This window comes from Petromyzon marinus, chromosome 75 (genome assembly GCF_048934315.1).
Source record: "Petromyzon marinus isolate PM22_M1 ecotype Great Lakes invasive population chromosome 75, UKy_Petmar_22M1.pri1.0, whole genome shotgun sequence".
NCBI classification, from domain to species: Eukaryota; Metazoa; Chordata; class Hyperoartia; order Petromyzontiformes; family Petromyzontidae; genus Petromyzon; species Petromyzon marinus.
The window spans coordinates 2,097,531-2,115,923 of record NC_133741.1 but is presented as its reverse complement, the minus strand read 5'-3'; the positions used below and the strand labels follow the sequence as shown (position 1 = coordinate 2,115,923).

The 18,393-nt window shown below is 43.8% G+C and overlaps 1 protein-coding gene across 1 annotated transcript in view; it reads left to right on the top strand.

The window, feature by feature from the left end:
• Window positions 1-15,713, top strand: part of LOC116957477 (UDP-glucuronosyltransferase 2A2-like) — a 30,646-nt gene extending 14,933 nt beyond the window's left edge. Inside the window, exons 7-10 of the mRNA XM_076056446.1 lie at window positions 6,578-6,709; window positions 9,685-9,772; window positions 13,027-13,246; window positions 15,370-15,713. Of these exons, the coding sequence (XP_075912561.1) occupies window positions 6,578-6,709; window positions 9,685-9,772; window positions 13,027-13,246; window positions 15,370-15,658 (729 nt within the window). The 3' untranslated portion in view covers window positions 15,659-15,713. The remainder of the gene's footprint in view (window positions 1-6,577; window positions 6,710-9,684; window positions 9,773-13,026; window positions 13,247-15,369) is intronic.
• Window positions 15,714-18,393: the final 2,680 nt, after the last annotated feature.

The following is an 18,393-nucleotide window of genomic DNA, read 5'->3' as shown; positions in this document are numbered from 1 at the left end:
GATGGGCTGATGCAGTATAGGAGGACGTGGAGCTGAGTAGATTTTCCAGTGACTGGTACTCGTGCTGTCAAGATTGGCCTCTGTTGGTGAGGCTCATGAAATATCCTTCTGGGCAGTTGGAGATGGGTGCCCTTCAACAAGTTCAAGTTTTCAAGTTTCATTTATTAGGTATAGCCCTGTGAGCCATGCGGCTCTTGAGTCGGGTGCAACCGCAACAAACAAAATATGAACAGAGAAACATCTTAAAGCGATGACGCGCAACAGAAACATCCTGGGATAAACCAGCAAATCTTGCAGAAAAAAACCCCCCACACCGTATTACAACGCTGTGTACAAAAATCCCAGTGTGATGCAAGTCAAACAATATCAACCATAAGACACCATTGGAACCCCCTTTGCCAGTAGCAAAATATAATTGTTTTTTTTACCCTTTTATCGGTGCGCCTTTTGGCGTCATCTGGTCCACCACGATGGAGGACAGAAGAACGACGTCCACAGCATGGGGCAGAGGGCTATGCGGCAAAAATGCTGCAAGTTGGCACAGTACAGAACAGGTAGTGCCAGTCATCTCAGTCAATCCATTAAACCTGGGTCTGCCTGGTGACATACTGCCAAACACGCCTTCCACACTTCGCGTGATTTCAAGGTGCACCTTACCTGGCACAAGCGCCGTGGTGACATCACCATCCCTGGTGCATAGCAGGAGTATTTGCTATCTTTATGAGGGCAATTCAAAAATAAGTGATAGTGTCATACTAAACTATAAACTAAACTCTTACTCTTACTAAACTATACCACTCTTTTTTTCTCCTGATAACGATTGCTTTTGTTGCAATCGAAACGTCATAGTGTTTTGTCATTTTGTTATTTTCTTAGAACCTATCTACGTGACTTTACCGAAAGACCCTGCAGTCACAAAAGCTTTAAGTAAAAATATAAACTAAACTATTTCTATTTTGCCAAGTAAGGCCCATAATAGAGATTTTGGGTTATATCACGTAAACATATAAATGTGTCGTTGAAACCCGCCACCACCCGACACAGCCAACTAGTAAGGGTTGTCACGTAAAACAGAACATGCCAATTCGTCACTAGTACAGCACACCGGTGTGTTGGAGAGCCAAGCCACAACATTTACAAACTGAGTACGACGTTTCACCAGTAATTACAACTAGCTTCATCAGGTGACAGCCAGATTTGTGGCGAAGTCTAACTGTTTCGTTCCTTATATAGAGGCCTAGATGTGGTGACAACACTTCTGCGCTCTTGAGCAAAGGGGGGGGGGGGGGTGGGGTTGGATTACTGAGGCAAAGTACATTATGCATGTGCATTATGCGAGCCCATTGAACTTGTCCTCCCTGTTTATTGTTTATTAAAATAGCCCTACCAGAAGTATGCTGCCCTTTGTAGGCATGTATTTAAATAATGTGTTATTTGATTATTCGCTTCCACGCAAAACTAAGGCGGTAGCTATCCGAACGGTTAAAGGTACTTTGATTTCTTTCAATTTCGACAGATTATCTAATTAGTCTCAGCCAGTAGTAGCTAGTTTTGCACGCAACTTCAACATTATCAAAATCAATTGCGTGTCCTTGTTGGCACGCGTGTTCTGATGTTCTTTTAGTTTTGTGTCGATCATTCGTTCGGTTTGCCCAACATAACATTTACCACACGTGCAGCTAATCCTGTTCACACCTTCTGTTGATATCTTCGGTAATACATCTTTTGTACAAGATATTAACTCCTCTATTTTATGTACCGTGCCAAATCTGACGCGGATGTTTTGTTTTTCCAAACAACTGGCTATTTTATCAGTTACTACCGCAATGTACAGTATTTTTATCGTTTTAATTACTTGGGGAGGTTCAATGCTCTTGTTATTTGATTTGGTTTTGGTATTCAATGCCCTGTTGATTTGTGCATCATTGTAACCGTTCATTTGCAGCGCTTCTTTAACATGTTGAATTTCACTTCTCAGATAAGGCCCACTGAACTTTTTAGCAATTTTTCAGAAGCGATCTGGCCACGAATGATAATATATAGGCTTTCTATAGTCAGTATGACACGTCGCCTTTCGCGACCGATATTATATATAATAAAGGTTTTTAGGCTAGATCGCGTAAGTATAAATGTGTCGTAACCCGCCACCACCTGACACAGCCAACCAGAAAGATATGTCACATAAACAATACGTCCCAATGATTTACTACTTCAGCCCACCCGTGTGTTGGAGAGTAAATCCAAAACATTTACAATTTAAGTACGACATTTCGCTGGTAATTATAGCTAGCATCATTGGAAAATTTACCAGAATTGTAAAGCAATCCACCTGCTTCTGGTCTTAAATAGACAAAAATTACGTCATTGCTGTGAGCCAAACAGGTGGAAAAGTAGAGGGGTGGATAATTGTAATTCCACAATAATAGATTGTTAATAAGTTAATTAGTTTGTGATGCCTTTACAAGGCATGCACTTATAAGGTGTGTTACTTTATAATCCAACTAATACATTGGAAGGTCAGACTACTGCAATAAGTGGAAATTCATAAATTCCCAAGGCTGAGCAATACCAAATTAAACCAAAGCCTCAAAAACACGTAGACTTTAGGCGTCATCAAATATTAACAAAATTGGTGTCCCATTAAGACCAATAGTAAATACAATAGGCTCTGCCATGTATGAATTAGCACAGTATGTAACAAAACAAACACAGCCCTACATCGTTAGGACATCTTCATTCATAAGAAATGTTGTGAATGTGATTAAAGATATTAAACTTAACCCTAATAATATTCTAGTAAGCTCTCATGTAATTTCTCTGTTGACGAGGGTTCTGGATAACGATTCAATTGAGTTGCTCAATACGCTGGTACATGTGTGTGTCTCTCTCTGTTTGTCTCTGTGTGAGTCTCTCTCTGCTTGTGTGTCTGTTTGTGTGTCTCCGTGTCTATGTTTTGTCTATCTCTCAAATTTTGCAATCTTTGGAAGAACGTAATCAACAAGGTGGGGTGTTGACTGTTTTGTTGGCCGACTGTCTGTGTTGCATTGCATTGTTATTTCCAAGTTTACTATGTTTGTTTTCTCATTCATTTGTACCTGATGATGGTTGCTTGTGTTGCAATCGAAAGGTCGTATTCTATTATTATCTCATTTAATTAATTTTTACGTGAATTTACCGAAAGAACCAGAGTCATTCTTGCTGTCACGAAAGCTTCGAATCTAGTTTAAATAAGACAAGTTTACACAAAGATATTCTACAATTAGCTGAGCATTGTTTAAATAACACATTTCTTACGGAGGTGATTTCTAGAAACAAAAGGAATGAGCAGTATTGGTCTCTCCCTTTGTTTGCTGACAGTGAAAATATGTACATGGAAAACTTAAAAGCAAGAGCACTTGCTTCAAGTACACTGAAACCCTCTGTTTGGTTTAAATATATGGATGACACTTCGGTTATCTGGCCACAATTTATCAATCATCTCAATTCACAATACCCTGCCATGCAGTTCATCACGGTGGATAACGCTCTCCTATTCCTGGATATTTTGCTTGGACGTGGCCCAAACGGTAAAATAACACAAATGTGTTCCAAAAAGAAACACACACCGACGCCTGTCTGAATGCAGATTCACATCATCACCCCACATAGAAATCGTCTCTCACCAAGGGGCTCATACATTGGGCGAAAACAATGCCAAATGGAGAAAGTCTGAGGAACTAAATTAAACATGTTAGTAAAAAAGAAGTCTGGAATTAAATGGTTATAAATTTTGATTTAAAGCTTTCGTGACTGCAGGGATTCATATTCTTGGTTCTTTCGGTAAAGTCCCGTAGAAGGGAAACAATAAAATAATAAAAATATATAACAATAAAATTCTCACGACGTTTCGACTGCAACACAAGCAATCATCATCAGGTGTGAAAACCACAACAAGAAAATGTTAAAAAAGTGGCGGTTTTTTAACGTTAGCACCACGGATAGCGATTTGACAGTTTGTTCAGATGGACGAGTCCATCTATGTTCGGTCTTAATTGATTGATCACGCTTAAGGTGGCTTTCAGACTGCATCCATTATTTTTCGTCTCCCCCCTGTTGTATAGGTAGGTTATGAAAATTTGATGAAAATAATGAAAATTAAATGAAATTTGAAATTTGCATAATTTATCCGAAATTATGTTAGTTTGTGTAATTATGCGTATGAATGATGCTAATTCGAGAGATAATCGTATTAATTTATGCGAGTGGGTGTGGTTATGATAATGCAGGTCGTTATGATAATAGGGCCCAGCCTCGGTGACGAAGGTTGGTTATCAATTGGTAAAACGCAATTAATCGTATGCAGTTATGCAGGTGTTTTGAGCGTGAATGAGAGAGTTAACTCGACTTGTTGTTTAACTCCGTATTATCAATAAGGATACGATTATTCTCGCTTTAACATTTATTGATTATGTGTGTTAGTGTGCTTATGATAGGTCCCCCAAGGTTCAGATCTCAATTGCAGAACAATTCTTATGCGGAATTTCAGAAAGAATCACACACAACCCTTCTAATTTAATACATTTTATTTTCTAGCTAAACTTAAAATTTTGGATAATATGAGAACTCTCAATCTCGGAATTTCAACACAGCATTAACACGGTAACCATCACGATTGCATTGTTTCACTTCGATAACGGCACCTGTGGTTAATTCCCGACGCGTAACGCAATTAATCAGTTGTTGAGAGAGAGCTTAAAACATGCAGAACTATTCTACCAAAACCTTAACTCTATCATATGCAAATTCGTATACTTGAATTGATACACAACACGGCACTCGGTCATTGATCATACGCGACCCTTAATGCAAATTCTTGTCACGTTGTTAACCAGTAGGACGATTGGTTATTATGCAACGCTGTTCATATGAAAAGACACTCAAACCATTATTATTCCTAAAGGAACAAATATGCGTTCATAGATTCGTCATGTTCATTCATGGATACATCAGCAAGATTATACAATAAAAAAACGAACGACTCAAATACTCCCAAGTGACCGTATCCACGTAACTCAATGGCCGCAATGTTTAACTTTGAGATTCTTATCTTGGGCCAATCTTTTAATTAATTGTGGCCAGATCCCTGACAGGGAAACCGGTTGAACATGCTATTCTTCCCCGTGAGTGGCGCTCCGTGGTGAAGATGCCAAGGATTAATCCGTATTGATGGATCAGTTGGTAACTTATGCGATTTGAAGTATAGCCAGAAAACAAAATATTAATAAGGAAAATTATGAACACTCTTGTAAACGACGGATTGTTCACTCGGTCATTTCGATGCTCTCACAGTCACGGATGATTTGTTGACTTTCAGTAGTTGGTTCGGACTCGGCTGACGTCGGTTGACAAGTTGACACGTTGACACGTTGTTGTAGTTGCGATGGCCCGTCGGTAGATGGCGTTAGGAGCTCGCCCGCTCGCAGCGGCGTGGTTGTTGGTGAAGTTGCTTGCCGTGGGCGCTCTCTCCGTCGGTAGATGATGCTCGCAGTATGTCTGCGACTAGCTGGCACGCTGGTGCGCCGTCGGCGCTCTCTCTCTCTGGATGGCGCTGTTAGCTGACAGTGGGTAGCGTGTCGCCAATCGGCGAGCCTCGCCAATCTGGCGAGTTTGTAGAGGCTTCTCTTGCGTCGGTGGTGGCTGGTCTTCTGCTGAGATGAGTTGAGCTGGTCTTCTGGTGAGATGAGTTGAGCTGGTCTTCCGAGTTGAGCTGGCCCCGTGGGCTGATGAGTTGAATTCAATGCTGGAGCGGCTCATTTTTATGTCAAAATTTCTCCTTTTGGCTCCTCCTTACGAGGCGGAGCTACCTTTGATCTGGTTGTGTGTCGGTGGTGGGGTTTCGTGTGTCAGTGGGTATGTTTGTGTGTGTGTCATTTATGACATGGTTCTGTTCGGGTCTTCCTCAAGCCATAAACTATCAAGGGAAACAGACGCTTCAATTCATCTCGAAGGCGTCTGTCTGTCTACGCTATCCATCCGGAGGGAGGGGCGGTTCCCCCCTCCCCCCCCCCCCTTTGTACAAGTTTCCGACGCACAAAGAAATGGTTAGTTTTTAAATTTTAACATTTCTCATCACAGTTGGTATCGTATCACCCACAGTTATGATTCTGCCTGTGATTCAGGGTATTTGATTTTATTTCCAAGTGAAGATGCTCTCTCGAGCATATGCATATTCTTATCACGTGCTGCGGGGAGAGGCAATCTATTGTGATAGCATTACAATAATCCCCCCATCTGATCGCCACGCCTATTAGACTCACAGTGATGCAGTCATCTTGCTCTATTCAAGACCGGAAGCAGGTGGATCTCTTCACAATTCTTACAAATTGTTATTACCAGCGAAATGGCACAGTACTCGATGGGCTGAAGTAGTAACTAATTGGCACATTTTGTTCACGTGACAAACCTTACTGGTTGGCTGCATCGGGTGGTCGCGGTTTACGACACATTTATACTTACGCGATCTAACCCAAAAATACTTATTATGCTTTTTATGGTGGTTCCTAGCAAGTAACTCTGCATGTTTCTGCTCTGACTTCAGGACCTTGAAGAGTTTGCGCAGAGCTCGGGTGAGCACGGCCTCATTGTGTTCTCGCTGGGGTCCATGATCAAATACATGCCTATGGAGAGGGCTGAATTGATCGCCTCTGCACTGGCTCAGCTCCCACAGAAGGTAATACAAATACAATCCATACCCACAGTAGTGGGAATTTCTTTTTGGCAAAAACAAGCTTTTCAATACGCAAACCCTAGAATTAGTCAACTTTGATGTGCTGAATTAAAGTGGGTGGCTTCCTTTCAATATATTTAACTTGATTTATGCAAGCCACCCACTTTTATTCAGCACATCAAATTTAATTCATTCTGGGGTCAAAAAATATATTTTCTACTTTGGAGTGAAAATAATAGTGTGTGCATTGTAAAAAATATGAAACAATTTTTATACGTTTTTAGTCCCACAGTGGTGAATTTAGTAAACACTTGAACATAAATTCTGGTCATTTGCATACAGTAAGCTTATGTAAAGTTGAAGTGCAAAGAAATGGAAGTAGTATTCGTCTCTAGTTTATGAAAATAAAAAATGCGATTTACAGGGGGAGAAACATGTTAATGGCCAGTATTTAGTCGTCAACGTTAGGATGGAACTCAGGACCTCTTGTATACCAGGCAAGGTGGTAAATACTTCGCCACCGCATGTTAACTGTGAAGAACAGCAAGGCTGTAACCCTCAAGGTCTATGAATGAATCACCTTGACTTGGAATGTGGCCGATCTGTTGAGACCTCGAAAGTAAAGTAGATCTGAACGGGGACAGTGGCTGGAGGGGTGCCCACCATGCACAAGCAGGTTGTCATTGGGCTGCGGGGGGCTCGTTACGTGTGTATTATGCAGACTCTTGATATGCAGTTGTGCTATACGCCTATGCTGCCCGCCTTTAGCGATTCGGACTGACCAGTGGCGGGTGAAGTATGATCAAATGGCCTCCGCAACCAACGCGGCGTGTGGAGGCCGTCATCCAGCAGTGGAATGACAAAAGATCTCTATGCTCTCACGGGCATTCCACATTCCAATGGCAGGGGCCATGTTTAACAACCACTGGCGATTGCGCACGAAGTGAACCTATGTTATGAGCATGTATCGATGGCAACAATGGCTAGCCTATGCGAGAAGTTGAACATCGAGCAATTGAAAGCGTGCACATTGCCATATGACAGTGGAGTGAAATGACAATTTTAGCAAGGCGAGACGTATAGCGCATTTCTTTGTCGTGTTTGCGATCGTTAGGTACTGCAGTGTAGGAGAGACGGCAATACACATGGACTGCAATGTTATAACAATGCGTGCATACGCACAGCAGTGACATCGCGACAGCGTATTCAACGTGCACAGAGAGAGCACTTCAATTTAAAGTGGTTATATCAGCAGTCCTAATTAGAGCATTTTAACGATTCCAATAGCGATAGCGTGACGATATTTAAATGGAAATCGTGATCACGGCTCTCATCTGCGTGTGCAACTTGAGCATAAATATGCTGCTCTCAGCCTGTCAGAAGGGGCGTTGCTAAGCAAATGAAAACGCAATTTATAACGATTTCAAGGATGTCATTATGTTAAGAATCGCAATCGTAGTAATTAGTGTTGTGTACTTGTTGGTATCACGCGAAGGAAGAGGGAAGCACAGCGGCCTCTCCGACGCCGTGACGAGCGGCGATATAAGCGCTGGCCAGCAACAGCCGCTCGCTCTGATTGAAAAAAGGCGTTAAGATGTGCAAACTCCAAATAGAAACCTTTTAGAAGGTATCAAGTCTACATAATACACACATACTTGTGGTGAACATGCAAACAAGCATGCTTTGATAATATATGCAGATTTATATTAAGCGTCATAACATGACAATTTCAATAAAAGTGTGTAATAAAATGGGGCATTGTGTAGCTGCTTGGAACTACTTGTATTCTTGGTTCTTTCAGTAAAGTCACGTCGAAGGGAAACAATAAAATAATAAAAATATAAAACAATAACATTCTCACGATGTTTCGACTGCAACACAAGCAATCATCATCAGGTGTGAAAACCACAGCAAGAAGATTGGAAAAAAAAGTGGCGTTTTTTTAACGTTAGCACCACGCAGAGCGATTTGGAAGTTATTCTGATGGACGAGTCCATATATGTTCGGAAAAGAGGAGGGGGAGACGAAAATAATGGATGCGGTCTGAAAGCCACCATAAGCATGAACAATCAATTAAGACCCGAAATGGTTGATCAAATCCTTCCAATGATTGCTAAGCCGTAATCCATCTTCTCGGTTGAAATTGTCTCTGTTTGTATATGTGGATAGCCTCATGAACGAATCTCTCATGGTAGCCAGATGGCTTGTCAATGTCATATGAGCCTACTGAATTATAACAGTGATCTGCCACGGCCGAGGTGTTGGTCCTACCGTGGTTTAGGTCTGCTTTGTGTTCATGAATGCGGTCCGAGACATGTCGTTTGGTTACTCCAATGTAACTACTACCACAGAGGCAACTTAGTTTGTAGACGCCAGGGTACTGTATGTCCGGAATCACATCTTTTACAGACGAAACCGGACCACGGATTTTGTGGTTTTCACACCTGATGATGATTGCTTGTGTTGCAGTAGAAACGTCGTGATATTTATTTATTTATTATTTTATTGTTTCCCTTATACGTGACTTTACCGAAAGAACCAAGAATATGAATCCCTGCAGTCACGAAAGCTTTAAATCAAAACTACGTTCAGTGTTTAGTTTTTCCTTCCCCCCAGAAAACTCTGATGAGCACGGTTGGCTACATACATTGCGATAGACGTTCAACATGCATACATACATAGCTGGATCACGTTTATCTGGAGAGAATTATAAACCAATGCCACAATGCTAAAATGTCACCACCAACGTGTTTTGAATATTGTTTCATAAACTACACCACAATGTCACCGTTGTGCTGTTATGGCACACTGGTCGTAACGTCTTAATAAAATGTATCTTCATTAAAGTGAGCATCAGGCTTTTGTCAGCTCAAGACAACCAGTCTGGGAATGTGTCTACAACGTAAGAGCTGTGTAAGAGTGCTGGTTGCCTCTCCCTTCAACTGGAGTGTGTGACGCGATGCTGTTTGACCTGGTAGGTGGTGTGGAGATACATGGGAGAGAAGCCGTCTTCCCTGGGCTCCAACACTAAGCTGGTGCCCTGGCTGCCACAGAACGACTTGCTGGGTATGTAGCAAGCTCATGATATTACATCACAGCATCTATAGACCGTATATAGTTGTCCTATACTTATGTAGTGGTCGACTTGACGTGGACAACTTTCTTGTTCTCGCCGACACTTTTATTACAACTCTTCACATAACGTCTGTGACTCCGTCATTCCGCTTAGCCGCAGCTCGCTCGCCGCGCTCCGCCCGTCTCGCTCACCACACTTCCTCCCCTATTCCTCACTGTCCCTCTGCGTCATCCCTGTCTTTCTCCGTTGCTCGCTGTCTTTCCGTCGCTTGCTGTATCTCCGTCTCTCTCCGTCGCTCGCTGTCTCTCCGTCGCTCGCTGTCTCTCCGTCTCCCTCCGTCGCTCGCTGTCTCTCCGTCTCTCTCCGTCGCTCGCTGTCTCTCCGTCTCTCTCCGTCGCTCGCTGTATCTCCGTCTCTCTCCGTCGCTCGTTGTATCTCCGTCTCTCTCCGTCGCTCGCTGTCTCTCCGTCTCTCTCCATCGCTCGCTGTCTCTCCATCTCTCTCCATCGCTCGCTGTCTCTCCGTCTCTCTCCGTCGCTCGCTGTCTCTCCGTCTCTCTCCGTCGCTCGCTGTATCTCTGTCTCTCTCCGTCGCTCGTTGTATCTCCGTCTCTCTCCGTCGCTCGCTGTATCTCCATCGCTCTTCCGTTGTCTCTGCTTCTCTCTGGTTGTCTCTCTCTGCTCTACTGCTAGCCTGATCTGTCTCCTATGTCTTCACTCCGGTTCTCCCCGACCTGCTTCGTTCCAGTCCCAGCGACAACTCAACTCGTTCTTCCCGTCTCCCGAATATATCCCCGTTCTCATTACCAACCAATTAATTAGGCCGCGTGCCACCGACGCCCCGTGTCCCCCTGCACCTGTTACTTGCCCTCTCTATTCCCAGACATTCCGGCGCCACCTCGCCCTTGACAACAACCCCAGCCGTCCATCGCTCTCCAGCTTAATTGGCCCGTCATTACTGCACAGTTTCCCCGCTACCACACCTGGCCGGCCCGACGTAACCCCACTGTCCATAACTTGCGCGTCTTTACCATTCCCCCCTGTATGCGCGTGTTAATCCACTATGCTTATATCAGAACTGGCCAGGTAGTGCTGTAATGCCATCTCTTCCCTTTAATTAGGGGATTCTAGTTGCCTGACAGTATCATCAATGTCAACACATATTTAGAAACACTTGAGTCTTAGTTATTTTCCATTCGTGTTGCTGTCTTTGGAAATCACGAACATAAATGTTTTGAAGATTCATAATGCATGCAAAATCAGCCATCCCACATGCACAAATAGTGCACTTCCTATTGTAGTACGGATGGCTTATTGTGTTTTTATGACGTAAATGTTATTTATTTGTTTGTTCTTTGGGGTGTGTCTCGCAGGTGGACCAGCATTTATTGCCCATCCCTAGTTGCCCTGAGGAAGCTTGTCAGCTGCATCTTACCAAAGCAGTCAATTCCGTGAACTACAGATGCTTTTGTGCATGACGTTAATTAATACTGTATTGACATTTTGCGGGGATATTTAATCTCTCTAAAATATTACATTTGTTAATTTTCACGTGACATGTGTACGAAAGGGGACACACCTCGGAGTGCGTCCTCAAATGGCGTTGCAAATTATTTTGTGGGAATGACTTTTGGCGTGGCGTCCTGACAAGTATGCACAACGGCAATAACACAACGCGAGACTGAGACACTTTAAAAGTTCAAGCGGTTTATTTTCCACTCTCAACAACTTTAAGGGAGATTCTGGTGCAATGCTGCATGCATCACACCTCTAGTGAAACCCGCAAATGCAATGGAGCCAAGACCACTGAATGTTTTACTTACATCAAGTCTGAATGTGCCCTAATAAAAATAAGAGCTGATCAAATCAGCATTTGATGCCCCGATTGCCATCTGAATCATCTATTTATCTTGAAAATAATCCAACAAAATATTTAAGAGTGTATTGTCACTATCTGGATGTCAACACGTTGGTTACCACCATCTGGAACATACGAACAGTTAGGAGGGTTAGTGTTCCCAACACCTATGCAGCTAATGCATTTCAACAGAAACTTCACTTTCCACAGACCACAACACACAGTTAAAGACAACATGAAGGACAACACAGTTAAAAACTAATTTAAAATCTCTAATATGGATAATAGTGGTCAGGAAAGCCCACGTATTTACAATTACATGAAAGACATTTGCACCGTCTCTCCCTTCTCTTCAGGAAGGGGCTGTTAATCGGTATTATTTACGCAAGTACTACCTCTTCTAACGTGAATTTGTTTAACTAGCCTTTTGCGCGTCCAAGGATGAGTGTATTGCAGTAAATCTGAAACTTGCAAGCGAAAAGCAGACCGCAACGTGATTTTCATTGCATTAATGTGTGTGCAATTTGTAACGGCACGGTGACACAGACCTATTTTATTTCATGGTTATAATCCCTTGTTCATCATCACGTCCTTTTTACTTTGATGTCTCAATAGCGTTACGGAGATCGCGTAACGTGAGGGTTGTACGTTGACGCCGAGGAAGGGGGAGGAGGCTCCATGGCCCCCCATGTGGAGTGATGTCAGCCACTAATTATTATGAGGGGGTGTCCATTTGGAGGACGTCAACTTATAAAGATTATTAATGAGGGGAGTTGTTTGATGTGGAGTGAAGTCACCTGCTCATGATTATGAATGAGGGGGGGGGGGGTCCATGTAGAGGACGTAACCTGTTCATGATTTTGATTGAAAGCTTTCGTGACTGCAGTGATTCATATTCATGATTATTAATGAGGGGGGTTGGTCGACGTCGAGTGTCGTCACGAGTGTTGCACACAGACATTCTTGGCTCATTATAGTAGGTAATAATAATAGGGGGGTGTCCATTTGGAGGACGTCACCTGCTCATGATTATTAATGAGGGGGGCTGTTCGATGTGGAGTGACGTCACTTGCACATGATTGTTAGTGGGGGGGGGGGGAGTACTCCATATTGAGCCATATTGAGTGATGTCACCCGCTCATGATTGTTAATGAGGAGGGGTGGGGGGCTGTCCATTGGGAGGACGTCACCAGCTGATGAATATTAATGAGGGGGCTAGTCTATGTGGAGTGACAACACGAGCGTTAAGGACAGACATTCCTGGGTGATTATAGGAGCTATTGTGGCTGACTCTACGAAGGGTGTTGCTCCAAAAATCTAACATCGAAACAGATTAATCACTTACGAGTGCATTAATGCTAACAGTGATACTCCCTTGCTGTGAAAGGCCACCCAAAGACCCGCGCCTTCATCACGCACGGCGGGACTAACGGAGTATACGAGGCCATCTACCACGGCGTCCCCATGCTCGGCTTCCCGCTTTTTGGCGACCAGAAGGACAACCTCCTGAGAGTGCAGACGCGTGGGGTTGCTATCATATTGGACATAATCATGGTCACTGCCCCGGAGATCCAAGACGCACTCAGCTTGCTCATCAATAACAGCAGGTGCATACGCAAGAACAGAACATGTATCCTAGATTTAAAGCTTTCGTGACTGCTAGGATCCATACTCTTTGGTTCTATTGGGTAAAGTCACGTAGGTGAAAATAAAATAACAAAAAATCACGACGTTTCGGCCACAACACAAGCGGCCTTCATCAGGTGAAGGGACGAGACTGTCTGGAGGACAGCGCTGGAGTGGAAGAAGCCACGCTTAGATCACGACCTTTAAGCTGTGTGAGAAGAAAAAGACCAGGCGCCTTGATAAAGGAATTAGCATATAATTTAGCATTGAAATGGCTCATTGAAATAGCTAAGTTAAAGTATACACATCCGCAGAGGTACCCCTTGACAAAGGAATTAGCATCGAATTTAGCATTGAAATAGCTGAGTGATTAGCTTGTAACTGGTCACATAAATAGCTGTGTTAAAGTTAGAGCATATACATTCACCGAGGCACCTAGTACTCATCAAACAGGAGAATTTAGCGAAACGCAACCACGCTCAGACATCGGACCTGTGTGCGAGCAAACAAGGTGTTCTGACAAAGAAATTAGCATAAAAATTAGCATTTGATTGGCGGATTTTAGGAAAGAGGTGGTGTACGTGCCGGTGGACTTGCAGTTTGGCACGGGGGGGGGGGAAGGGGGGGAGGGGGAGTTTACCTATTGATGGTGTGAAAAGGGGGAATTTATAAGAGCTGCGAAAGTTTGGGGTACCACTACTTGAAACATATACTGTACCATTGAAATTAGTTTAATGTTTAGTTCGAATTAGAACATCTTTCCAATGGTTGCTGAATTTGAAACCATCCTCTCGGTTGAAATTGTGTCTGTGTTTGTAGATCTGAATTGCTTCATGAACAAATCTCTGATAAAAGCCCGTGGGTTTGCAAAGAACCTTGGTATCGGAGAAAATTATATCGTGATCCCCCACAGCGTTGTAACAGTGATCAGCCATGGCAGAAGAATTCGTTTTGCCGTGTTTCAAATCTGATTTGTGCTCGCGAATTCGGTCAGAGACATGTCGCTTTGTCTCACCGATGTAGCAATCACCGCAGGTACAACTCAATTTGTAAACCCCAGGGTACTGTAAATCAGGAATGACATCCTTCACGGATGGGATCAGATCACGAATTTTGTGTACTGTATTGAGGAATCCGATGAGATATGAAGTTATTTTTCAGATATCCAGTAAGGGGCACGGGGTCAGAACGTTACAACAACAAGCAATACCAAAACACAATAGCAGTGCAAAGTATAGAAAAGTACACAAATAACTTTAAAATATATACAAAATAAAACAGATTTTTTTTTTATCTTACCAGATAAAGCCCACAATTATAAACTTATAATAATTGCTCAACAAAGTGACTCATTGCATGAAAATATATAGCAGGAAAATAATTTAAATAATATAAATGCATGTTTTTAAATGTGGAGGGAAAAACTGGAGGACCCGGAGAAAAATCCACATGACCACGGGGAGAGAGAGACATGCAAGGTCCACATATACAGGCGTTAGGGTCGGAATCGAACCCACGACCTCCTGCATACCAGGCGACGTAGTTAACATCTCGCCACCGACGCTTCCCACGAGGCTGTCTGGGAAAAAAACCCCTAGGGGAACAGGTCTAATGGTTAGGGGCAATTCGTTAGGATTAAACTTAGTCGTGTGTCGTGATTCGTTCCTCCGGGCAGATTCTTGGCCAAAGCATATAATCACATTCTTTTTAAAACAAATAAGTAAAACACAAAATAGTTTTATATTAATCCTTAGTAAACATATACTATAGTAAACATATACTTTGTTAAAAATCAATAAAAAATAAAAAGGCCGTAACTAAGCGGTCTATTGCGTAACTGTTTGCCACGGTGGCGCCGCCCAGTATGCAGGAGGTGTTTGCTTTGATCCCAACCCTGACACCTTTATATTTGGAGTTTGCATGTCTCTCTCTCCCCGTTGGCTCGTGGATGAATCAACGTGCTTTAAGAGTATTTGGCTGCTACACATTTCCACGTGATAAGCCACTTCATTGGGCTATTATTTGCAGCCAGGTCGTTTCTGAAAAATGGCCATAGTTTAATAGTTTTAAATTGATTATGTCCTCCAACGCGTGATGTCCACAGCTACCAGCAGAGCATGGAGCGCCTCTCGCGCCTCCACCACGACCAGCCCGAGCGACCGATAGACCGTGCGGTGCACGCGCTGGAGTTCGTGATGCGTCACGGCCACGCGCGCCACCTGCGCCCAGCGGCGCATCGACTCGCCTGGTATCAGCTGCACTGCCTGGACGTGGTCGCCTTCCTGAGCGTTGCTGTAGGGCTCGCCCTCGCACTGCCCGTCCTCCTCTGCCGCCTGTGCTGCCACTGCAGGAGGGCGGCCAAAGTGGCAGCCAAGAAGGGCAAGAAGGAGTGACGGGAGCCGGATCACTGTGTCATCTCTTTGTAAAATTAAATTGATTGCGGTCCTTTTTGACGGCGTTGTGTGACTTGACAATTACGAAACAGCTCTTTCTGTACATCGTCTTTACATTTGATTGCATGTAAATGCGACCTGAATCCAAATTGTATTGTCTTGCATTTCCATCATGTTGTAACGTTCTTAGCCCGTGCCCCAAATAGACATTGTGAAAATAAGCTTTATAGATCATCGGATTCCTCCTGTAGTATAAATGCAGATTCTGATTTAGGATTTGGTGGAGGGTCCCTTAATAAAATTGAGCGACTATTGCTTGCTTGCTATATTGATCGATACAAGGTGTAATGCAAATGTAGCTTTATGTGAAATGCATAATATAAACGGGTCAGGATACCTTCGTAATAACCTTTCACGAACATGAAAGGTATGGAAGTGGTAATATCGTGCATGCAGCACATGCAGACATAAAATGGCTGTTTCTGAATTTAATTTACCTTTCAATGTACATTCATCTCATCATATGGGTCAGCAATGACATGAATTAAGTCCATAGCCATTATGCTTCATAATTATAGTTGATTTCGCTTTTCCCACATTAATTGGTTAATAATTATGGGACCGGATTAAAGCTGTAATCTCTCGAGAGATCTTTAGTCTTGCACCATGGGAAGGCTTTTATATGAACATATCCACATTTCTCAAAAATGACCCAGCAACAGCAGTCGCAGTATCATGACGGTTGCAATGGATATGGTATAACAGTGGTGAACGTATGTGCAATGTCTGTTCGTTTGTCCTGGTGAGGATCACGGTGGCAGCATGTTGAGTAGTGGCGGTCCAGACCTCCCTTTCCTTGGCGACAGACTCTAGCTTTTTCCTGGCGAGTTCACAGGCTGGCCAGGTGACATAGTCCCGCCAACGTGTCCTGGGCCGGACCAGGGGTCTTTACCCAGTGGGACGTGCCTGGTAGAGTTATAGGGGGACTCTATAGGAGGGTCATACTAACCAGGTGCCCGAACCACCTCGACTCGCCAAGACAAGGGATACCAGGACACTCCACTGGAGCCAAGCCTGGAGGTGGTGTTCACCAGCAAGCGCCTGGTGGCCGGGTGACCCACGTAAGCCGGTCGAGCCCAGCCCAAAATGGCTACGTGGTGCTGTCCTGGGGGCCCACCGTCCGCAGGATGAAGTGTGATGGGGGGCGATGCTAGTATGGCAGGGAGAGACATGGTCTCAGACGGACTGAACCTTGGCGATGATGCAATATCTGATTCCCTGAAAATGCGTCAGGAATTTCAAACTCGTGAGCGGTCTGCACTGCTCCAAGAGCAGTGGTTGTCAACCTTGTTTGGCTTCTGCTCTACCCCCCCCCACCCATTGTTGAGTTTAGTTTCAACCGAGTTCCCCCCTGCCTGACCCAATGTGGTTCTAAGAAATGCATTTATTAATAATGAACGTGAATATTTTAACCAAATATAAATTTTGGGAGGTATTATAACTAGCTAATAACTGCAAGCGAATAAAAACAAATTCAATGGATGCCCTGTATGTGTGATATAATTTGGTCATGCTCGCCGGTTGCTCTTGGAAAACTGCATTGTTTACGATAAAATGAGTTTAGAAAGGTCTTTTACATCATTTTACTTTTCCATTTGGATTGAAATTGTATCGTAGTTATTTTATATTGGCAGATTCATACAACATGATTAATCACCAATGACTCTCATATGATATAATTTCACACATGTATAAATTAGCTCACGTACACCCCATTAAACTCCCAGCGGTCTGCGTACCCCACTGTACTATCACTCTATCAATAAAATTTGCCTTGCCAGAACTGCCCATAATGTTGTCGACCTAAAATAGTTGGGAATGAAGCCATTTATACCTTTCAGAAAATATTACAGGATGCTTTTAATCAGATTTCTTCTCCTCAGAGGGTTAAGAATATGACCCAGGTAATTTTGCATTGTCCACCGATTCCCTAATGGTTTGTGAGTATAATGACAGGGTGACACCTGCTGGCCTGGGAAGGGATTCACGGGTACGGGCACAGAAGTAACAACCAATCAGGGAAGGAGGTGTATCTGGAGAAAAGGTAACAGATGTGGTTAGCCGAGGTACTCCGGGAACCTGCTCGAAGGTTCCACGAGAGGGCGTGGCCGGAGGCGGGGCCTAGCCACGCCTGGGGGGATATAAGGGGAAGCGGCCCCAGAGCTCGGGGCTTGCGTGTGGGGTCCTGGGTCCTGGCTGTGTCGCTGTTCACCGACATCTCTCTCCATCGTCCGGCCACGTGGGAGATCTCCTGCGTGGTTTCCATCGCCGTCATCGTCACGCTGCCAGCCAGCGGCATGACCGAGTGAGGGCGAGGGGACCACGCCGAGTGATCGGCTGTGCGTGTAGCCAGTGGAGGTGTTATTACCTAGAGTTATACTCAGTGTGAGGAAGAACAAGCGTTGGCCTGTGTTGTGCTCAGTGTGAGTAATAAAGAACAAGTACCCTCTCTACGACGTGTCGTGGAAGTCGCTCATTACACAAGTATGATTTCCAAGAGCGTTCTCATAGAAAAGGCCTTGGCATAGTTAAAGTCAATATCGGAGGTGTTTTACAGAAATTTGTGCCCTTCAAGGTGAAACTCAACAACTTGTGTCCTGAAATTGTCCGCCGTTCTGACATTAAATGTGAATGATCTGAACTTCCTAAACGAATTTTCAACCGGTCCCTTCAAG